The sequence below is a fragment of the Adiantum capillus-veneris genome, chromosome 30 (assembly GCF_014529385.1).
Source record: "Adiantum capillus-veneris isolate H3 chromosome 30, ASM1452938v2, whole genome shotgun sequence".
Lineage (NCBI taxonomy): Eukaryota > Viridiplantae > Streptophyta > Polypodiopsida > Polypodiales > Pteridaceae > Adiantum > Adiantum capillus-veneris.
In genome coordinates this window covers 94,027,944-94,051,598 of record NC_140960.1, presented here as the reverse complement: position 1 = coordinate 94,051,598, position 23,655 = coordinate 94,027,944, and the positions used below count along the sequence as shown (strand labels likewise).

General features: G+C 43.0%; 3 protein-coding genes across 3 annotated transcripts in view; 1 reads left to right on the top strand and 2 right to left on the bottom strand.

Moving 5' to 3' along the window:
• Nucleotides 1-219: 219 nt before the first annotated feature.
• LOC147418429 (uncharacterized) lies at nt 220-3,468 on the top strand. The gene has a single exon (XM_086507375.1). The coding sequence runs from the start codon at nt 541-543 to the stop codon at nt 1,510-1,512; it is 972 nt and encodes a 323-aa protein (XP_086363501.1). The 5' UTR covers nt 220-540; the 3' UTR covers nt 1,513-3,468.
• A 10,705-nt stretch (nt 3,469-14,173) lies between these two features.
• Nucleotides 14,174-16,252, bottom strand: LOC147418428 (uncharacterized). The gene is made up of 3 exons (XM_086507463.1): nt 16,189-16,252; nt 16,059-16,101; nt 14,174-15,987 (listed from the first exon to the last, which is right to left on the bottom strand). The coding sequence occupies exons 1-3, from the start codon at nt 16,250-16,252 to the stop codon at nt 15,873-15,875; spliced, it is 222 nt and encodes a 73-aa protein (XP_086363589.1). The 3' UTR covers nt 14,174-15,872.
• The window catches only part of LOC147418427 (Peptidyl-tRNA hydrolase II (PTH2) family protein), an 88,312-nt gene continuing 80,813 nt past the window's right edge, over nt 16,157-23,655 (bottom strand). Inside the window, exons 5-8 of the mRNA XM_086507462.1 lie at nt 16,891-16,968; nt 16,732-16,804; nt 16,606-16,645; nt 16,157-16,500 (exon numbers count right to left, since the gene is read on the bottom strand). Of these exons, the coding sequence (XP_086363588.1) occupies nt 16,451-16,500; nt 16,606-16,645; nt 16,732-16,804; nt 16,891-16,968 (241 nt within the window). The 3' untranslated portion in view covers nt 16,157-16,450. The remainder of the gene's footprint in view (nt 16,501-16,605; nt 16,646-16,731; nt 16,805-16,890; nt 16,969-23,655) is intronic.

The window sequence follows — 23,655 nt, the reverse complement described above, 5'->3', positions numbered from 1 at the left end:
CACTACACTAAGACTGCATAGCATACAGTGATGGCTTCAATCCTCAACCCTTCATAGCCTCATATGTCATAAACATGCACTTAAAGCAAAAGTTTGGTTTGATGGCTTAGAAGATGCACACAAGTAGACTTGGATCGGATTTCAAGAACACTTTCTACAAAGGTATCGAAAGGTGGTGTCGGCTTTGGAAGCAGATGCAAAGGTCAAAGGCCTGCAAGACGTAAGTGCAAATTTTGATGCTTTTGTTGATAAATTTGAAGCATATTGGGAGGATTTTGTGGCTGCTACCCAAGCAACCAATGCGGGATACTTTAAGCTGGAAACGTTTCTATCTTGCTTGCATCCCTATGTTCGTGAGAGAGTGGAGTATGAAGGTCCAAGGACCTTTGATGAAGCTGTCCAAGTTGCCAGAGCAAAGAGTCGAAAGATGAAGAAGAAGATGGAGGCAGGGTTGCTACAGTCGGCAGTCATGGTAGCAAGTGGATCTAGACCCAAACAGATCGATGAGCATCAAGAGGTAAAAAATCCTTTTTTGTTGATATGAATATGATCAAAGCACGTGAAGCTGATGTCATGCTAGAAGAAGTAGAACAAGTGCCAACCTGGTCTCAAAAGATGCAGAGAGGCATATTCAGAGTGCCACCCAGAGTGCCACCCAGCTTGCTTCCTCAAGAGGACGAGGTGAGAGAAGATCTTAAAGAGGAGGTATCAGTTCTAGAGCCAGCAACGAGACTGATAGCAAAGGTGCAAGAACCGGCAAGATCAGAAGAGGAGTACGACAACTCTCATAGCTCCAGCAGCAGTTTGGATACAGATGCTACATGGGAGACAGGATCCCTGTCTTCAAGGTATGAGACTTATGATTTTTTTTATGTGGATGAAGTGATGAACAGTGTATGCGAGTTTCCTGCCAGCCAGCTAAAGGTCGAAGAGAAGTATAGTGTTTCACCTTGTGTGAACAGGCCAGTTGAGCATCCCTATCACATGTCATGTGATGGCGAGTCCCTATTGGAAGAAGAGGTATGGTTTGATTGTGCATCAGACTTAATTAAAGAGCAGGCTCTTGAGAATGACTTGCAGGAACTAGAAGCAGAAATAGAGATATATCGAAGTGATTTGTCTAAGCAGGAGGTGGAAAAACCTTGCCTTGATAAGCATGTAGAGGTGCATAGTGTAGTTCCAGAGTTTGTGTGTAGCCGTAGAGAGCTAGCTCCGGCAGATGACTCTATGGAAGCTGATGCAGGTGCAACCTATAAGAGTGAGGCTCCATGCAACAAGAAAGGTGCCGCCAACCTTGCAGGCTATGAGGTATTTGAAGAACAGGTTGAAGATATAGCAGGTCATACTCTTGAGTATGAAAAGGTGGCCTTGGAGCCGTTTACAGAGGGTTTGGATACAGGTTTGCAAAGGGAACATATTTTCTTTGCTATGCAGCAAGTGGAGGCAAATAGCAGGGTCTTGCTATTTTATGTGATGCTATTGATAGCTATGTTGTCCCAAGTTGCTTTGTAGGGTGTACTATGCAGGTTTTACTGCTCATATGATAAAGATGATCATATGGAGGGTTCTGTAGCAGATGGCAGGATAGTTGCTTATGATTCAGGTTTCTCAAGTGATGGAAAGTATGCTTATAGTGGACACGAAGGCTTGTGGATGCAGGGTGACAAAGCTCCATGTTATGAAGAACTAGAAGGGTGGCTTGTCTATTGGCCTACAAGTGCAAAGGAAGGCTTGAAGATGCATGCTTTACAGGTGGATGGCCACGGCCAATGTTTTGTTTTTGATCCAGGTGGACTCTACAACTTGCTTGAGGGAGCTTCAAGCTTTCCGTTTGATCCTGGCGGATGATGCATCAAATTCTTTTCTCTCTATCTCCATCCTATCTATATAGCCATTATCATCATTTTTCTTATGCAGTCTATGTAGCTATTTTATATCATTCTCTCTATGCGGTACTATTTTACCTAAATAATACTATGGTTGAGCATGAATGCTCAACAAAGGGGGTGGGCAACGATGGTGCAGCCAGATTTGGTCATCCTAGGGAAAATCCAATAGCAGGTGTGTGGAAATCAGCAGGTTGATGACGATACTCTTGAGAAGCTACTTGATGCACGGTACAACAACCATGGTCGGAATATGCATGTCAAGTGTGGCATTTGGTAGGCCATTCATGGATTTTTAGCTCTACTCAGTGCAAGGTTTTCGACGCTTGTAAGGTTGGTGCTCTTTCCGGTATGGTATGCGACATTGGCTATGGTTCATTTGTGCGACCATCTACCTATCCACACTATGACGACTTTGATGAAGTGTGTTATGGTGCGATGGAGGCTCGCGGTTGAAGGCATGAGGAGAAAGGAATTGGGGGGTGCCAGATGTTGGGCATCCACAATCGAACACAATCAAGGGCAGGAGAGTTTTTAAATGTCGACAACTGAAGTTATGTTGGAACGTGGGAAACGAGCCCAAGCTGGAGTTTTTTTTGTTTCTCAAAAACCAAAAGCTTAAGTTAGCAAAAAGGCTTTAAAAAAAGGAATGGGATGCATGGGAGGAGTCGCTCACAACTCATGAGCAACAAAAGGAAAGGGGCGCCAGGTGGGGGGATTGTCAGAAGGGGCAGCCCGTCATACAGATGGTGTCCATGCAGGGGATTTGGAAGGTCGCCAAGGACTGGTAGAGGAAGGAGGGCGGCATAGGGGAGGATGATGGGGACTGGAGCCCACCGTTATACAGTGCAAAAGGGGTGACGACCCGATATACAGGGGGTGGCGAGCATGGGGGGTTGATGATAGAGAGGCCGAGGGGCCGGCTACAAACAGTTGGGGGACTGCATCAAGGTTACCTCCAATCGGTTGCAGGAGAGGACGAGGGGGTCGCCAGAGGTGGCGCCACTCATGAGGACCAAGTTGGAGGGGTTGGCCGCCAAAACCAAAGAGAAGGAGGCCGCCAGGGACTGGGGAGCCAGCGCTGTATAAGAGAAGGGCTCGAGTGCAGAAGGCGAGCCGCCAATTGAGAAGGGGGGAGGCAGAAGGAGAGAAAGGGGTGGCCGCTTGTAGGGAATGTCGGGAAAGCTGCAGGGCAGAACCAAGGACGGCTATGGGGAAGTAAAAGGAGCCACGGGGTGGCCATACTTAGCTGGAGGAGGGTCGCCAGGACAGCGAGGGAGGTGAAGGGGCCACGAGGTGGCATGCAAAAAAGAGAGCGGCAAGGGAGGCCGCCAATGGTGGCTATGATTGGAGTCACGAGGGTCTGCAAGAAGCTTGAAGAGAACCACCATCTGTGAGTAAAGACGAGCAAGGGGCTGCCTATGCATGAAGAGGTGAATTGATTGAGGAGCTTTGGACAAGAAGAAGCCAACAAGGGCTTCGGTGGTTGTTCAGCGGGTGGAAAAAAGGTCCGAGAGTGCACCTCTCGAAGATGGTGTATTGAGTTTGTTTTGAAGCAAGGATAGCAATCATTGTCGAGTTATTTTTGTGATGTCCAAGTCCACTTATTCCTTTTCGTCTATCTCGTCTCGTGCCTTAGTACACCTGTGGTAGCGTTGGCTCCGGGTTTTGTGTATGTTTGTGTGCAGAGAGGGAGAGAGAGAATGATTGAGTGAGTTGTTTTGTGGGTGGTCGAGGCGTGTGTCGCCTCCCTGTGTGAGTGCATCTACAGATTGGGGAGTTGTATGCAGCCATTGGTGTCGGTTATGATGGTTTGCTCATGGGTTTCTTGTACTGAAGTGCTCATGTGTGGGTGTGTGTAGCCATGATTGCTCGAAGGCGGTCTATATTGTGAAGGTCGGCAGAAGGTGTGCATGTGTGTGTGATTCTGTGTGGCTTGGGGTGTTGGATATATGCTGAGCTATAGAGAGGTAGTCATATTGTGTACCGGGTGTTGTATCCTTTTCCCCCATCCCAACGTTTACAGAGGGGTTAGCCAGGTTGGGCAAAGTCATGGACAAGGGAGATGTCGAGGTGGGCAAAATTGTAGGAGGGTAAGTCGAGGATACATCAAGAGCCTAAAGGTTTGGGAAGAGCCGGGCTTGTTGAACATTAAATGCACCCATGTGGTGAAGTGTGTTTTTGTCCCTCCCTTTCCCTTTTCTCGAGTTTGTAGCATTGCAATTGAGGTTATGCTTAGATTCATTAGGTATGGTAGATTAACCTTTGAAGTAGGTGGAAGTTTAGGGGAGAAGAGGGTATGGATGTGATTAAGGGGATATTTGGGAGAGAAATTAGGCTCTTTGGAAGATGGGGTGTGAAATAATTTGGGTTTTTAAGGATGGGTGGATGGGGGCGGCGGGGCACCCTTCAAGAAGGTGGCTTGTGTGTGTTGACGTCAGTGGGTTTTGAAGAGGCTTGATTGAAGGAGCAATGTGTGTGAGTAGAAGACACTTCTATTAGGCTCAAAAAAATAAAAATTCTCTCAAAACATATTAAGTGCATAAGTGAAGGGTGAGATTAGGAAATGATAAGACGGATGAAAGTGGAAAGTCAACAAACATATGAAGGTGGAAAGTCAAAAGATGCATGAAGACAGAAAGTCAAAAGACCTTTTGTGTCCATAGAAATAGGTGTTTCTCTTCTCTTTTATTTTCTCTTTAACGTTTTTTTCTCTTCAAAGTGTCCTCTCGCTCTCTCTCTCTCTCTCTCTCTCTCTCTCTCGTGCAATGCTGCATCCACCTTTTATAGCTAACACTATTGCAGATCTATGTGCTTTGTTATTGTCCGTGGCTACGGGCTATAGACTAGCGCATCATTATTGTTGTAGTTGAGGGAATCTTTGAATTAGGAATACCTTTTAATTTTTTTGAAGCCATTAGTAATACCTTTTAATTTTTTTAATAGGGTGGAAATTGAAAAAATAATTTCCTCCAAACAAACACTTCCTAAGAACAACTTAGCCTCATAATTACAAGTCGCCTAGAATTCAACAGAAAAAAAAAAGATCATGAAACATGTTCCCTGCATGAACTAAACATTTGCATAAAGAATTAGGTGGTTTCATACCCTTTCTATTTTACAATATGAAAGTAAATAATTATTGATGAGAGGATAATAATTAAAGACTGTATTCCATCCCAAAATTGTGGATTATTTGTTGGATTTGAGAACGTGTAGATTTTATTTCATGTTAGCTTTTATTATCGATTATTATCCATTTGAATCGCATTCGATCCATTCAATCAAATGTAAATCGAACTAGTTTGTCTTTAAATTGGGCAAACATGCTCATGCCTTCTCTCAACTTCCTCCTTTACCAACTCCCTTAGGTGAGTTGTTATAAGCAAAAAATAGAATATCATTGCAATCATTTTTTTAATATAAAAAGGGGGGGAAACTGTTTTTAGAGATGTTTGCGAGGTTAATTAGGGATATTTTGAGAATTTTGGAAAAATTGAAGGGCATTTTGAGAATTTCTTGCCAAATTTGAGGGGTATTTTGGGAATTTTCATAAATTATAGGGATATTTTGGAAATTCTTCCATTAAAAATATATCTAAAATATAATTAAATAATGTCTTAAATTTTTGAGTTTAGGATTTAGGGTTCAATTTGATTGTCATGAGAAGGTATGCTCGTCAAATTTTCTTCCACTATGACCTATCAAATATGCTTAAAAATGCATTAATAGAGGTTTTTGGTTATATATTATTCAATCCTTTATTTATAGTCTTATTTATTGGAAATATTTATTTTGTAATTTTGAAGGGTTTTTAACTAAAAGTTTCTGGTATCATGTTAAGTAGGCTCAGTTAAAGCGAGATCATTAAGTAGATCATAACCATTGTGTTATTTCATACTCTTTTCTCTTCTCTAAATTTTCACTCCCTTCAACTCCATGGCCACTTCATCATTCTTTCTTCTTCCTAAAAGAGAGCTCTCTCTCTCTCTCTCTCTCTCTCTCTCTCTCACACACACACACACACACACACACACACACACGAGCAGTGGATAGACATGCTCTCACAAGTTCTTAACCTCTCTCACTCTCTCTCTCTCTCTCTCTCTCTCTCTCTCTCTCTCACACACACACACACACACACACACAAACACCCACAAGTAGTGCACATGCTCGTGTGAGTCTCTCACAAGTTCTTAACGTTGTTTATCGTTCCAAAGACTGATAGATAGATGAAGATAGACACAGATAAATTGAGGCATAGATAACCTCTCTCTCTCTCTCTCTCTCTCTCTCTCTCTCTCTCTCTCTCTCTCTCTCACACACACACACACACACACACACACACACACACACACACACAAACACCCACAAGTAGTGCACATGCTCGTGTGAGTCTCTCACAAGTTCTTAACGTTGTTTATCGTTCCAAAGATTGATAGATAGATGAAGATAGACACAGATAAATTGAGGCATAGATAAACTAATATACGATCGATAAAGCAATTAGGCCTCCCCAATCTCGGAAAAATAAAAAGCCATCTTAATTGCGTATGAAGGTGAAAAGTCAAAACATTTGTTTAGGAAATAAAAAGACCTACGAAGATGAAAAGTCAAAAGACGTTTTGTGTCCATATAAAGAGGTAGTCTACTTCACAATGGTGCATTCATGTTTCTTTTCTCCTTCTTTTCCCATTACTCTCCCATTCTCGATATACGGAGGCAGCAATAGATATCTACTGTTAAATAAGACATCAATAATAAAATGGATAATTGGATCCATCTACAATACGAGTCTTAATTATGATTTTTTTAAATTTATTCCATAGATGAAACAATTGAATCGCATTGGATAGACTATTATTGGTCAAATTAGGCCACAATTCAAGTTCTATTTGAGAGCGTAATACATTTTAGGGATCATTCATCCAAATATTACATTTTGGTACGAAAAATGTAACATATATTTTATCCTCCTATGCTAACTATGCTCTAGCTTTTGCATTTCCGACTCTACATTGTTTCAACGATAATTTCTATGCTAATATAAGCTAGTGCTCATTTGCAAGTGCAAATTGGACCATATCAAACTATACAAAAAAATTCAAGAAGTATCATTTACAAGCTCCTAGATTCCATTATTAAAAACAGACTCTATTAATGAAAGATTATGGTGGATAGACAAGATAACCATTCATGTTGAAAATGAACATTGTGATTGCATTTAATTAGTTTTGAGTACCAATAGCCTTTTGTCAGGTGCAGCGGATTTGAAATGGTGAAGATCTAGGTTTTGTTACCATATACATGTGGTAGTGATGTGTGTGAACACACTAGGACCATCGGGGCATTTTTTCTCTCTATAGGAGGTTTTTTCCCCGTGCATTGTATATACGCCCATCACTCTAGGGCTATCTATCTTTCCATTGCACACTAAGTGTGATACACTCTCTATTGTGTGCCTTGAGCTTCCTTCGTCTTCTCCAAGTTGTGTGTGTTTCTTGCCTTTTGTGTCGTGGACTGTATAAGCTCACTTTGTATGACAAGTGTGGACAAAATTTGACAAATGCAGTTGCAGATTCAAGGGTTGTTTCAGATACAAAGTTTTGGCATGCACGTTTTGGGCATCTGAATTTTTCCATTTGGCTGCGTTTGCAGAAATCTGATATGGTTGCTTCTTTGCCGCCTCTTGAAGCACCTATCAAACATGTTTGTGAAGGCTATATTTTGGGTAAGATGTAGCGTTCGAAGTTTCCAAAAAATGGTTCAGTTAGGCCACATGCAGGTTGTAGCTTCTGCATAGTGATGTTTGTGGGACCATGCAAACTCCGTCCTTGGGCAATTACCTTTACTTCGTGACTTTCATTGATGATTACTCCAGGCATGCATAGGTATTTACGCTTAAAGCAAAGTCTGAATTTTTTATGTGCTTCAAACAATTTCTGGCTATGGCTGAAAATGTATCGAAATGTACTATGGTCACCCTCCGTTCAAATCGAGGGGGGGAGTATATGTCTCATGAATTTAGTGCATTTCTGGCTAGTCATGGGATAAAACACCAATGTACAGTGCCTTATACACCTCAGCAAAATGGTATTGCTGAGAGGAAAAACATGTCACTTACGGAAATGGCACAATGTATGGTCAAAAGTCAAGCTTTGCCGCATTCTTTTTGGCTTGAGGCCATCATGTGTGCCACTAATGTACTTAACAGGTGTCCTAGGAAAGCTTTGCAGTCTATTACTCCATATGAAGCATGGCATGATAGAAAGCCTTCTATTGAGCACATGCGTGTTTTTGGTTGTTTGGCATATGCTTTGGTTCCACAAACATAGCGCAGAAAATTGGATGATAAGGCTATCAAATATGTTTTTGTTGGTTATAGTGTTGAAAGCAAAGATTACAGGTTGTATCATCCGCAAACAAAGCGTATTTGGTTTTACGGGATGTAGTGTATGTGGAAGATTCTGTTCAGTCCTTGCTGTCATGTACTAGAGACAGTAATGTAAGCTCACATGACATTTATGACACTTTGTTGCCTCTTTTCAGTGATGGAAGTTCGAATGTAAATTCCAATAAGCCAAATGTACAGCCTATGGGGGTTTCCAAAAATGCTACAGATCAGCCTATTATTGATGCAGATGTACATGATGTACTTGATGAGGAAAGGGCTGAAAATGAGCAGGCTAGAGGTATGCCAAAATGGCTGGTCCATACATTGCGTGACAGTAAATTGGATGCACCTTTGTCTAGTCGTACTCGTTCAAGCTCTGGCCATGCATCTTATGCATCAGATTGTTATGCTTTGGTTGTGTCTAGCTTACATGATGTTGAGGAACCTCTGTCTTTTGATGAATCATAGAATTCAAAAAATTGGATGGCTGCCATGCAATCAAAATATGATGCACTTATAGAAAATGACACATGGAGTTTATATGATTTGCCTCCTGGCAAAAAGGCCATTGGTACAAAGTGGGTTTACAAGTTGAAACGCAAGCCGGATGGTGAGATCGATCGCCATAAGGCGCGACTTGTTGCAAAGGGTTATGCACAGCAAAAAGGCATAGATTATGAAGAGACTTTTGCTCCCACTTGTAGTATGACTACTGTACGTTTTTTACGTGCATTGGTAGCTCATTTTGGTTGGGATGTACATCAATCAAACATTGTTACTGATTTCTTGAATGGTGGCGTATTTGAGGAAGTTTATGTAACGCAGCCTCATGGTTTTGTCAAGAAAGGACAAGAGGACAAAGTGTGCAGATGTAAGAAAGCTTTGTATGGGTTGAAGCAATCTCCTCGTGCTTGGTATGAGAAAGCTGACACTCGTTTGGTCAAATGAGGCTTTCGTAACTGTCCAACAGAAAGCACATTGTATGTAAAGCGTGAGGGTGATGTACTTCTCATTGTGGTTCTTTATGTAGATGATTTACTGATCACTGGACCAAATGAAAGACATATTGCTGAATTTATGGCTGATTTGAATGCTACTTTCAAGATGAAAGATTTAAGGCCATTGCATCATTACCTATCCATATAGTTTAAGCAGTGTGATGGTGGTATTGCCTTGTGTCAAAAAAGTTACATAGAGATATTTCTATGTAAGTTTGGACTTGAGGATTGCAAAGCTACTGCCACTCCCATGGAAACAGGTTTAAAATTGAGTCTTCATGATGCTGGTGATCCTGCAGATGTCACTCTTTACCAAACTGTTGTTGGATCCCTCATTTATGTATGCAACACGAGGCTGGATATTCATTTTGCAGTCTCACAGGTCATCAGATTTATGCATAGCCCAGGGTCTAAGCATTGGCAGGCTGTCGAGAGGATTTTCCGCTACCTTAGTGGCACTTTACATCTTGGCTTGTTTTATCCCAAGGGGGGATCATTGCCTCCAGACTTACATGCTTTTTCAGAATCATATTAGGCTGGTTGTTTTGAAACATGAGTGTCCACAAGTGGTTTTTGTGTCATGCTTGACAGTTCATGTATATCATTGTTTGAGCAAGAAGCAACCTAATGTGGCCACTTCTAGTTGTGAGGCTTAGTACAGGGAAGTCTTTAGAGCTACGGTTGAGTGTGTATGGCTCAGACACCTGATGGCTGATTTGGGTGTTGGACAGGACACTACCAACACTATCTACACTGACAGTCAGAGCGCATTGGCAATTGCGAGGAACCCAGTTTTTCATGTTCGCACAAAGCACATTGAGGTGCATTAACACTATGTCAGGGAGAGGCTCTCAGCAGGAGAGATCAGCTTGGCTTGTGTGCCAACACAGGACAACCTTGCAGATCTTTTCACAAAAGCATTGTCTTGTGAGAAGCTCGAAGCTTTCCGCAAAGCTTTGGGCTTACTCCCCTTTGTGGACTGATCATATCCTCAAGGCATGGCACTAACCTTTACTCATGTGTCAACTCTCGTTCACCGCATCACTCCAGGGGGGATTTGTTACCATATACATGTGGTAGTGATGTGTGTGAACAAACTAGGACCGTCGGGGCATTTTTTTTCCTTTTTAGGAGGTTTTTTCCCCTGTTTATTGTATATACGCCCATCACTCTAGGGCTATCTATCTTTCCATTGCACACTAAGTAATACAGTCTCTATTGTGTGCCTTGAGCTTCCTTCCTCTTCTCCAAGTTGTGTGTGTTTTCCTACAACCCTAATTCCAACAGGTTTTACACTACCACAAATCCTTTTCTTTCCTTCCTTGCACTAGTGATTCTTTTTAGCTTGAATGATGTTTCCTTTTACTTTTCCGTGAAGAAAGGGAATGAGAGAGTGCGGTAAAGATGTGAAGAGGGAGAAAGAAAGAGAGAGAAGAGGAGAATGAAATCCGATGGGGTCCCAACCAATCCTCTCAAGGGCCCTCACACCCTTGTTGATATGGTATATGCCTTTTATTGCATAAATAAAAAGTACACACATGCAATACCTCAAGTGCAAACTCTACTTACTCGAATGATGACTGTCGTTGCAGTAATTCCTCAAGATGAGGCACCGTTGGGGCTGATTTGATGCACCTTTATATCCTTCTCGATGTGGGATTGCAGGTGGCCACCAAGGGGTCGAATTGGGGCACATTTGCGCTCGTGATGTGAGAGGAATGAAGGGCTGAAAACGCAGATCTCGACAATGTTGATGATGGACAACAATGGAGCACTCCATGTTGGCGAGGGAATGGCCTAGGGGAGGCTTGATGAGCTGTCGAAGTATCGGACCGCAACGAGATAGCTGTGAACACAGATCCAAGCCACTTTCCGCGAGGGGGATGGGTTGAAATATGCAAACGTTAGCTAAGAGCTGAGATCGCTAGGCTAATCTGATGGCCGAAAAACGCCAAGGCTAATTTTTGCAAAACGCTAAGGATGGTTCTGCAAAACACTGGCTAAACTTGTAGGGCTAGCACAATCTGATGAAAATATTGGCTGCTTGGTCTCCTTTATAGGTGAGGTTTACATGTTATAAACCTCCTAAGGGTTATATAGAACAAACCGTTTACCCCCAACAAATAAATGATAAAAATGATTTATTAATAATTTTGGCCAAGGGGGTAGTTTCTAGGTGAAACTATCTCGTATTTGCCCGTTTGAGAATCCAAACGGCGTGGGGAATGGTTCGTTGGATTTTCTCTAATCGAAAACTACATGCTTGTCATGCCATATGCCCACCATAGTGTAATAACATTTGTCAAACGCGTGTACAAACCATTTATGAAAATTGACTTTAGAAGTTGATGAAGCATGTCCACGTGGCACATAGAGTCATGTGCACGTGACATCCCCTCGTCATCAAGGTGAGATACAAATACCAAAATCCATGCATGCCATAAGATGGTCTCAGATGAAGCTCCTTCTAGATGATGTCCTCCACGACGACTTGTGAGAGAGACTCTCCTCTAGGTGATGTGAAAATGTCCAAAACACAAGGATGGTCATGAAGCATCTACTTAAGAACCGTGGACTACCTCTTTGATCAACGATGCCCTTGTTGATTACCGCAAACAATAACCTTTGTTGCACCAACTTATGGTTGGTAATTTGAGGGATCTTTTTCCCCACAAAAAACTGCAAAATTTTGTCATTTGTATGTTTTCGCCATGTGCTTGATGGTTGTTGATGTTGATTTTGTTCTTTGATTGCTTGACATGGTTTTTTGTTGTTGTCCTTTGATTCGTTCATTAGTTGAAATTGCATGTGATAGTACAAATGATCGTGTGAGGTTTACCGTAGATGAGTGGTGCCTTTATGGTAAGCATTACATACATTTCACAAGTGCATTTTCTTATTGCCAATGGGAAAGGTCTTGCTGTCAAAATGATAGCAATGTCTAATCCTCTCACATTGGTGGACATAAATGCATAGACATGGATATGTACATACATTTTAGAATGTACAAGGTGCATCAACATGGCATCAGACAGGATCAATGTAATGTGTGCAAAGATGGCATTAAGATACATTGGTGCTCTTGAATCTTATACCTGCATGAAAAACCAAGCTTAAGGATTTGGGTCGAGATCACAAAGGCTTTTGTGGAAACAGGCTCTTGTAGGTAGTCTACAAAGAACTCTAGAAAAAATTTATATGATTTCCTTTTTAACTCTACATGTCGATTTGGATGCTGCCGAATCTGGAATCCATGAGCCAGGACCTGTGGAGCTCGCCGCGTGGACTGGTCAAATGGATGGATCCATCAGTAGACAAGGTGGGGATGATGGAGCCGAGGGTATAGCCCATGGCAAGCATTCACAGAGGGCAGATACACTTAGCACAACGTGCCTGGCGGCCAGTCTCCAACCACGAAATGATTCTCAAGAATCTTCAACTGCTGGTTGGCATTCTTGAGCACAACTGCTCCGGCCAACCCTCGACAAGTCCTCCTTTCTAAAGAGCTTCGCTTTGATTGGATGGGAAGCAGACGTTAGCTATGACGAACACGTGGGGCGTGAGCTACACCGGCCAGCCAGCCAGTTGTCAACCGAAATGGCGCAGAACAATCGTCAGCATTTTGAAATGCTACCATTTTTGCAAGCAACGAAGCAAGTTTTTCAGGTGGAGCAGAACGTTTTGAAATGTTGTCCCACTTAGTTGGTGGAGCAGAGACGAGACATGCTACACTAGTCATCTCTCCAGCGGTGACTACTAGGCATCCGATAGGTGTTCTAAGACGCCCTTAGGCGCAAGTGCTAGGCGGGCAAGCATCGTTGATCAACATCTTGACATGCAGGGCCTTGCAAGCGGATCTTGGAGGCATAATCTCCATACAATGTCTTGAGATGTATGACAAGTGGAGCTACCTGTGAGCATCTTGAGATGCAAATGAAGCTACGGTGCTTGAGAGTTAATCTACAGGCATTTTGAAAAGCTATGTTGGACACGACAAGCAATAAAAGCCCTTGCTAGAGCAATGTCTTGTAACTTTGCAAGGCAACACAAACCTTTTGGTGCGAAAAACATAATGTCATGAAACACCAAGTCAACAAAGCAAGCACCATATTGAGAAGCAAGTCTTTTGAACAATTTCTCAACACAGGTTTGATCTTAATCTTCCTCAAAACCCTCCATTTGCACTAAGCAATGTATGTCATGATATGCATGTTGAACGAAGTTAGGCGAAAACCTTACTTCCATCCCATGTTCATTAAATTGTTTATCAAGATATATCAAAAAAATTGTAAGGGGTTAGACCCTACCCCGGCTAAGAAAATAAGAGAGGCTCGAGGTAAGACCTTCCCAATGTGATGCACCACCTCTGTCGCCATCTCATGAGGTTATTGGGTAAACATAAACCCAAGGTTTAGGAGTAAAGGGAGGTGCTTTGTGGTAGTGGCAAGTCATGGGTGTACCTGAAACCCGTGGTTGTCAAAAAACTTAAAGTTCACAGTTTTGAGTACACCAAAATCTTTATGCGTCATGAGTGTGGCGAGTTTAGTTCAGGGGGGCGAATGATAACAATAGTTGTAAAATGCCAAGCTCGACTGAAGAGTGTGATTGTTGGGGTCAACCCAACTTCAGCGGTCACATTTGGTGTGAGCGTTTGCAATGCCTAATGAACTAAAACTCTTCTTTTTTGGTGCACGCCTTATCTTCTCACTAACTCTTCTTCTCCATGCCTCTACTTCGATATCACCCACCATAGCCACAATACCCTACAGCTAGTACCAGAGGCCATTAGCGTGATTAGCAACTCCTAGTCACCACTATTGACCCTAGTTACCATCACTATGCTAGATTAAGTTTGATTATCCACACTTAACTGCTACTCAATTGCTTTCCTTCTCCTTAGTGTAGTATTCAATAATCAAGCACTAATTTTGTTATTACCCTTGGGGATTGAGCAAGTTCTTTCTTGAGCCACTACTCTCATCCTTGTGGTAATGCTTAATTAGATAGCTTCTTATGTAACTAGTCCTTTTTTTGTTTTGTGTGTGTGTGTGTGTGTGTGTGTGTGTGTGTGTGAGTGTGGCCTCTTGATTACACGCTTTTGCCACACCAAGGGTGTGTTTTTCATTTTACTTTAGCCATCGTGAGGGTGGGCTCGTTTGATTGATTAGGCATTGATTTTGTGCGCTTGATTTGCCCCAAAAGCATATATTTTTAATCAAGCCCTAATTACAATTCAACAGTGTGAGTTGTGTGTGGAAAGTATACTGTCTTAGAGCTTCTCATAGAACACTTATATGCTTCCTTTGACAAACATTAGCCACAGTAATTAAGCCTCGAATATTTGTAAATTAGTAATCAATCTCTCAATTTGGCCCTTGGCAGTCCATTATCCCTTTTGCTAACAAAAGGGGGGGAGTCAACAGCAGCATCGTCTCCATGTGCAACCAATTCCCACTGTGCGCTCATACATACCCCATCCTGCCAGGTGTGAGCTGGTCATCAGTTGGTCCCAGCCATCGCCTACAAACACTGCTGACACCGGCGTTGTCGTCATCTACAGCAGCTCGCTGTTTCAAGTTGCCATAAGCGTGTGTTGAACCCAGCTCATACACACTGCGCCGTCGGATCACCTGCTGTCACACAGTCAACTCTTGAGCCCCCTGCCTAGTGCGGAGTTACCGACTGCTGCATTAACACCTCACGATAGCTGTCCTACCCGCATCTGAACCTGCTATCGCCCTCGAGGCTCGGCCCCATCAGCCCCACCTTGTCTGCTGATGCATCCATCCATTTGACGAGCCCACGCGGCGAGCTCAACAGGCCCTGCCTTGTGGATTCCCATGCTTTGCAGATTCGGCAGCATCCAACTCAATCCTCAGAGTTAAAAAGAAAATCATAATAAATTTTTTAAGAGTGCTCTGTAAACACTTAATCACATTTAATCTAGCATAGTGATGGTAACTAGGATCAATAGTGGTGATTCGGAGACGCTAATCACACTAACGGGCTCTGATACCAGCTGAAGGGTACTGTGGATATAGTGGGCAATAGCGAAGCAGAGGCGTGGAGAAGATAAGATGTGCAACAAAAAATAACAGAGTTAATTCATTAGGGTTTGGGCCTTTTGAAGGCATTACAAAGAGTCCACACCAAATGTGACCGCCCAAGTTGGGCTGACCCCAAGAATTAACTTTCAAGTCATCAGACATACTACCTCTTGTAAGTGCTACCATACTTTAAAAATGCATTTTTCAATGGAATCTTGGGAGATCCCTAGAGCAACACAGCCGCATGTTTCCTCTTGCAAGGGTGGACACTATCAAAATCATACAGAAATTTTCAAGAAGTATCATTACAAGCTCCTATATTCCATTATTTAAAACAGCCTCTATTAACGCTAAATCATCAGACATATTACCTCTTTCCCTAATGGCTTCGACCATAAGAACATCAACTTATTTCTCAGGAGATTCCTCTACGTCTTCCAATAATTTTCCTGCATTGTAACCGAGAGGCCTTGCTCAAGACCTGCATCATAACTCATGAGGCACCGTGAGAGAAAAATCTTCACTATTCATGCCAGGCAGATAGGGCTCACCACCCCTTGGGCTGAGTGGTGAGACAAGGGTTGAAGGGTTCAGTCAGCAGCATGTATGCTTTTGAGCGGGGGCGGGGGGAGACAGACGTACAACTGTCGCCCCACACAGAGCTAATCGAAACGAAAAGGTCCTTGTTTAGTCTCCATCTTCCACACTTCCCCTACTTCAATTGTCAACTCACCTCAGAATCTTCCTACTTAATGGTAGGGTTTGCGATTTCCATGCTGTCGACACATGCAAAATGGAGTGATTAACATAAAGTTTCTTGGACCCCTCAAATAGAAAATTATAGAGAGATGCATTAAACTCACAATTTTCTATCAGACGTAGAATGTTTACTAATAAAGCAGGTACTTCATGTATACAAGAGATCATATGAGCCTCAATATCATGTCCTCTCTCCCCTTATCCTGAACAGATTGAGAAGCATTGCATACAAGTACACTCACAAAACCTCTAAGAGCTTCGGCAACAAGATCATAACCTAGTGGTTAAGTGGTATGTGTGGGTGGACCCAAGTTCGATTCCCAGGAGCATCTTACAACTTTCATTTGTACATCCAAGCTTGCCAACCTACAATAGTCGAAGATGGCGAGTTACTGCATCAACTGCAGTTTTTGGACCTGAAAAAAAGAAAAAAATAGTTGTCGTCCCCAATGAGCAAATATTTTGTTTCCAAGTATGAAAGCGCCAACATAAAAAGGTAATCCAAAATTCATAGCCCTAACCTGGCCCTACCACAAGCACAGTTTTTGATCCAGCTGCAACCTGGCATTAGCCAAGAAAACATAAATTTGCAGGCAGGACTAGAATTCGACCATTTTTCTATTCTGAAATCTGATTGACACTCAAACCTGGGTGCGGCCAGCATCTGCCACGGTAAATGTCGGAAGACCAGTTTTTTTGGCTTTCGCTCGCAGATCATTCCTTCAAAAAAAAAATTACCACCAAACCTTATATCAATGAATGACTACACGGCAGTAGAACGCATACACAGATAAGAGGGTAGATACATTTCTTGCTGGTTCTTGCAGGTGACAACAATTTTGGGCTGTCCACACTGCTCCCAGTTCAATAAAAGCTGCCGCTGACTAATAACAATCCAAAACCTCATCAAATCACCAAACCAATACAGTTTCCAAGAAAAAAACATCAGAAAACATGTCAATCTGATTATTTCAGATTTAATCCCTTGAAACATTATTTTACAAGCCTTCTTTTGGATAGTTTTTACTTTTATATGGGGTTCCTAATTGTTGATGAAATGGAGACCAAACGCTGAACTCTTAACACCAGGCTCAGGTAGTTGCTCCTACTTCCTTGGCAGACCCTTGAGGACTTGAGGGGATGGCATCACAGCTTGTGCACCCACTTGCTTTGTGCCTTGCTAGTCTCCGAAGACCTCATGTACATTCATACCTGCCATGGAAAAGATTCCCTACTTGCCTCTCTCACTTCTTTAGACAGTCGTGGGCCCTGCTTCACAATAACGAGCAGACACAGGCTCTTCCTGCTTGCACACAGGGCCTACTGGACCAAGCATCGAGCAGCCTAAGCACAAGGTTTGCTCAATAGAGCTCACGAACAACTTGATCACAATACCTGCTATTTTACCAGTGTCTAAGGTACTACGAAAGCTTCGGTTAAGGCAGCATGGTATTCATCAAAGTTCTTTTGTCACACTGGCTACCCCTTCTCCCCTCTTTGCAGCCTATAAGCTCTATAAGGCAATTTGTACAGAGAATTGATCGATCTTGCAACATCCCAGGCCATAAATACAAACTAGAGTTCACATTAAAGGTCTTGGTTTCGTTGGCTAGAACCTCTGTTGGATCATCAAGGTAGTTCTCTTGCTCAAACTATCCAAAGGAAGATCCACAAAGATTGACCCCTTACACGAGAGACACGCACGCAAATGCACAAGAGAGAGAGAGAGAGAGAGAGAGAGAGAGAGAGAGAGAGAGAGAGAGAGAGAGAGAGAGAGAGAAGGACGTGGCAACTGCTAATTACTGTCATGAGGACGTGGCAACTGCTAACCTTAGTTGTTGGTTTCCGATGATTTCTATTTAATTTTTGGGGACCCTCTTTTTGAATTTGCAAATGGCCGGACATTGTATGGCCAGTGTGAAACGGGCACGCCGAGAGTTTCACCCTCAGACGGGAAGGCATTGTTACCACGAGTTGGTCGGGCAGACCGGCACTGGAATCCGAGTAGTAAAAGGGTCTCTAGGCTCAGTTCAAAGTCATGTAGGCCCCCTTCTACACTCATAAGTCAGTGGGTACTAGGAAATTAACTCAAAAGAGGCATAGTGGACACTTGGCAGCACCACAAGCCTCAGAAGGTCAAACACTACCACATCAGCTGGAAATTGGCAAATTCAGCTTGGGGCTGCCTCTCTGTCTCATTGTGACTTATAGTGTGTGTGTGTGAGTAGTTGGTGCAAGTGTTGAAGCTTTAATGGAGAGCTTGCCTTTTGCCTTGCACATGTAGCGCGATGATTCTGCTCTCACGCACCTCTCTACCCTTTTGAATACAAAAACATGATGCCCCGCTCGAGGGTTTTTCATCTGTATGTACAGTTGTGTGGGTTCAAGCGCGATTGCCAAGGCAAGAGCCTCTTGCACAAGTACTGGATTAGCTAGTTCCTAATCCCCTGTAGGTACATGTGAATTCAGAGAGATTTCACGCAAGAAATCTCGTCCGATTCAAAAGGCAAGTAGCCCTACAGGTGCGGGAGCTCGAGGACTTGCTACGGATGCAACCGGCTCGCGAAATGGAGCCCAAAACAGGGAAATACAGCTTGTTGTGTATTTTTGCAGGTTTAGGGTTAGGTTTAGGGTTTCGACCCTAAACGGTCCCTAATACCCCCTGGAGGTCCGGGGACGCGAGGGGATCGCTGTGCAGGTGATCTAGCGCATTTTCAGAGCAGAAAACAGAGAATTCAGCGTGCTAAAATTTCTCGCCAGATTTTGCAAAGTGTCTGTCCGTATGCGCCGGGAAAGTCACTTATTGTGTGGGGATACTATCTGTGAAGCGTCCTAGTACAGTTATGCTGCCGAAATCGGGCCAGAACAGGTCATTTTCAGCCCGGATTATGCAGGACAGCTCGTAGGAAATCACAGGTTTTATTCCCTCTTTGAATACAATAAAGAAATACCGAAAGGGGCGCCAGACCCAGTTGGACACCAAGAGGACATGGATAGAGCCGACACAGGAGTTGGGTACGAAGATGGCTTTCGATAGAGAGCATCTTCTTCTTTCTCACAAGGGATGGGTTTGTGATTCGTCCCAGCTATATGGATAAACATCTATCTCATGGGTTACGGTGTGCCATTGGTCAAATACGGTCATCTTCACACCAGCTTGAGATTGAGACTGGTACATTCAGAGGGATACCAGCAGCTAGCAGGATATACCTCCTATGCCATACAGAGCCAGAGACGGAGACACATTATATATGTCAGTGCACAGTGTATTACGAGATACGGGGTCGCTTCCAGTCTATTCAAAGAGGGCTTTGGACCCTTCTCCAGAGTCATGAACTATCAGGACCAGAGATGTCTTGGACTGTATTTACTTGTTGAGTTACACAGACACAGAGATAGTTTACTGAGGAGATTTGGAGAGAGACAATCCCAAAGACAAATTACGGATTTCTTCACACCAGACACTAGAGAGATAGAGGAGGAGCCACCACTGCACGCTCACCTCGTACTCACACCCACAGTACTCTCATTGACCGAGTATTGGAGCTAGGGAGATAGAGACGCTCACAACTGAGGAGAGGAGCTTCATAGAATCAATAGAGACTACAACAGAGGATTCGAGCCAACTATCTCAACATCTAGAGTACAACCAAAGAATGGATTGTACTCATTGTATTAGTGGTCACACATACCCCACAGAGCTCCAGCTAGTAGCACTTCTAGATTCATTTTCGTGTGTCTTTTTTTGTACCCAGACAAGGTATCAGATTCACCAATTTGTAACAGATCGGTCTCGTAGGTCATTTTGGCCTTTTGAAGACGTTAAAATATCATTTCATCTAGCTGCCTCTCTCTCTCTCTCTCTCTCTCTCTCTCTCTCTCTCTCTCTCTCTCTCTCTCTCTCTCTCTCTCTCTCTCTCTCTCTCTCTCTCTTCTTCTTCTTCTTCTTCCCAGCAATTGGCCTTGTAGGGAGAGACGGCCTGCTCGTATGGACAAATGACTTCTTGGCCAGATGCATGGTTTTAGCATGGACAGACTACCTCCCTTCCAGTTCTCTTTGGAGGCTCCCTCTCTCACTGTGACACGGACAAAGATTACTAGACTTATCCGCCAGGACTTGATCCAGATGGACACCAAGAGAACTTTGGACAGAGCCTACTCAAGAGTTGGGCACGAAGATGGCTTTTTTAAGAGAACAGTTTCTCCAACTCACGGAAGATGGCTTTGAAGTTCGGCCCATCTATATGGATACACATTTATCATATGGGATGTGCTGTGCTATTGGCCAGATACGCACATCCTCACACCAGCTTGAGATTGAGACTGGCAGATATAAAGGAGTTCCGGCTAAGGCCAGGGTATGTCGTGTATGCCATAGGGAGCCAGAGACAGAGTTGCATTACCTACGTCATTGCTTTGCATACTATGAGATTCGAAGGCGATTCCATTGCTTATTCAGGGAGGGTTTTGGCCCACTTTCCAGAGTTATGGGATACTAGGATCAGAGATACTTGGGTTTGGACTCTGTTCTTGCTTGAGTTGAGGAGACAAAGAGATTGCTTGTTGCGGAGACCAGAGAGACAAACTCAGCGGCAGGTTACGAACTATTTCAGGCCCGTCATTACCACTCGACAGCTAGACAGACAGAGGTTCTACAACAGAGTTCAGATCCCACCTCCACTAGAGGCACACTCATTGACCGTGCGATGGACCTAGGGAGATCCAGGCGTCCACAATTACAAAGGAGGGCATCCCAACATAAACGAAGATTACAGAGGAGGATTCGGAGTATTTTGGTGTGCCACGCACGATACCCAGTCAAGTTTTTGACCATGGAGGACATTGAGGAGATCCGACACCGACCGATGTTGAGCTGGAGGATTATCCCCTTCTTAGTAGCTTAAGTTTCTTGCATCCCTCATTATTTTATAACTTTGTATTGACTAGAGAGTCTCTAGTCTTTCCCCCACTATCACTTTCACTACAACATTTTGTTTTTGTATATTTTTATACTTTGGAACTTTGGACACATTTTTTTAAAGTCACTTATAATAAAAGTGGGAAAACCCAAAACTCACTTATTGAGTTTTCCCCAAAGACGTGAGCTCTCTCTCTCTCTCCCTGCTTCGATCCCTAGCGCTTCCTCTCTGCTGCACTCCGCCTCCAGCTTCTTGCCCCAATCCTAAATTACATCGCGACGTGCACCTACCGGTACCTTTTGCTTCGCGCTTTCAACTGGTATCAGAGTCTTAGGGTTCAAAACAACCCTGCGCAGTCTGCTGGACAGCGAGTTAAAATTGCTCTCCCGCGATCAATTTCGCTTCCATCGCGAAGCCCCTTGCTTCCGGAGTCGAAAAGGTCACCAAAATTACAAAAATAGCTCAAAACAGACTGTTTTTAGGTCAAAACAGGTGATAACAGGTCAAAACAGCAATACGCAGATGTACCAAAGTTGTGGGATCACATGTATCGATGTTTGTCACGACAAATTGAGTGAAAAGCTAAGTACAGGTGCTTGAAATTGCACTTTTCAGCTGAAATTTCAGATTTGGACAGTTTTATGTAAAGAAATTGTGGTCTATCGTATACAAAGTCTTGTGGTTGCTCCTATTTGCTGACATTTTCAGCCTATTGCATCTCTTTTGTATACACACTTGTGATTGAATTAAAATGGCTTCTTCTTCTTCCAAATCTGACACTAAAAGTTTGATGGAAATCAAACGGTTCGATGGTCAAGGCTTCGACCTTTGGCAAGAACACATGCAAGGTATCCTTTTCTTAAAGGATTGTGAAGATGCATTGGAAGAGAATAAGCCACCAAGTTTGTCTGACGGAGAGTGGGCCACGTTGAATAAGAAGGCTATGGCCTACATCAAAATGGATATCAATGATGACATTTTGACGGACATCAAGCGTTTGGACTCTGCTTATGCAATATGATAAAAGCTAAAGTCCAATTATGAAAACACCACGCCTGTGAACTAGGTGCATTTGATGCGAAAGTTGGTGAATATGCAGCTTGATGACTCGAAGTCAGCTTCTGAGCATTTGAGTGCTTTTACAGGTGTGTTGAGTCAGTTGCAAGACAGTGGGCTTCAGCAATTCGATGATAAGCTGAAAGCTATTTTCTTGCTTATGACATTGCCAGATACTTGGGAAACCTTTGTTGTCTCTTTGAGCAACAGTCCCACCCTCACGTATGACGGTGTAAGAGGGTCTATTCTCAATGAAGAGATTAGACACAAGTCTAGTAGGGAAGGTGGCAGTTCTGCCTGCAATGCAAGAGGTAGAAATCAAAAGCGTGATGCGGGCAACAGAACTCAAAATAGAAGTAAGAGCAAGACAAAGGATAAGGATGTCACTTGTTATCAATGTGGCAGAACGGGTCACAAGAAACCGATTGCAGGTATTTCAAGAAAGAGCAGGAAAGGAAGAAGGAAACGCAAGATAAGAAGAAGAAAGATGAGAAGAAAGGGGAAAAATCAGCAGGTTATTCCTCCAGGGATGCTGAGAATGCAAATGTATTCTCTAGGGTGGTCATTGAGGAGTTGTCAGACGTTGAGGAAATCTTGGTTGCAACTTCATGCCCCTCATATTTGGTGATAGCTAATGCAGAAGACATGCTTATCTCGAAGAAAGATGTCATTGATGCATTGCTCAGTGCTAATGATGGCCTATCCCAATCATGGATAGTGGATTCTGGTGCTTCATTCCATGTGACTCCATCTTTGGAGTGTTTTGCTACATATGCTGCAGGCAATTATGGCAAGGTGTACCTTGGTGATAATTTTGCTTGCAATATTGATGGAATGGGTACTATGTGTTTGGCTCTTAACAATGATCAAGAGCTTGTGTTGAATGATGTCAAGTTTGTAGAAGGCATTAAGAAAAGTTTGCTATATGTTGGCCAGTTAGATGCACATGGTTATACTACCATCTTTGCTCGGGGTTCATGGAAGTTGCTTAAGGGCTCTATGCTTGTTGCAAAAGGGTCTAAAAGAGGTACTTTGTACTATCTTCGATGCAAAGCTTTGCCTGGCAAGTTTCTTGTTGTTGCTGAAGTTGCTCCACACACGGAATTGTGGCATAAGAGACTTGGCCATATAAGCCAAAAGGGTATTGATGTCCTTTCCTCTTTGAAGAGGGTTGATGTAAAAGACAAAAACATGGATTTTTATAACGATTGTCTTTATGGAAAGCAAAAGAAATCTTCTTATTACTCTGGTGTCTCTCGCAAAGCTAATCCTCTTGATCTTATTCACTCTGATGTATGCACTATGCATGTTAAGTCTTTTGGTGGTGCATTGTATTTTGTTACATTCATTGATGATTGTACTAGGAAAGGATGGGTGCATTTGTTGAAAAGTAAGAGTGAGACTTTTAATGCTTTTAAGAAGTTTCATGCTTTTGTCACTACGCAAAAGAGTACTAAGCTTAAATGTCTCAGATCTGATAATGGAGGAGAGTATGTATCTGCTGAATTTCAGCGTTTTTGTGATGAAAATGGGATTAAAAGGGAGTTGATATCCCTTTATAATCCGTCTTCCAATGGTGTGGCTGAGAGGTATAAT

Excerpts from the sequence above, each read along its gene's own strand:
- LOC147418429 (XM_086507375.1), top strand. The coding sequence starts at position 541 with ATGAATATGATCAAAGCACGTGAAGCTGATGTCATGCTAGAAGAAGTA.
- LOC147418428 (XM_086507463.1), bottom strand. The coding sequence starts at position 16,252 with ATGATCTCTTGTATACATGAAGTACCTGCTTTATTAGTAAACATTCTA. Across the intron at positions 16,102-16,188 it reads TCTACGTCTGATAGAAAATT|CATGGAAATCGCAAACCCTA; the intron begins GTGAGTTTAATG and ends ATGTGTCGACAG. Across the intron at positions 15,988-16,058 it reads TTAAGTAGGAAGATTCTGAG|CTCTGTGTGGGGCGACAGTT; the intron begins GTGAGTTGACAA and ends CGTTTCGATTAG.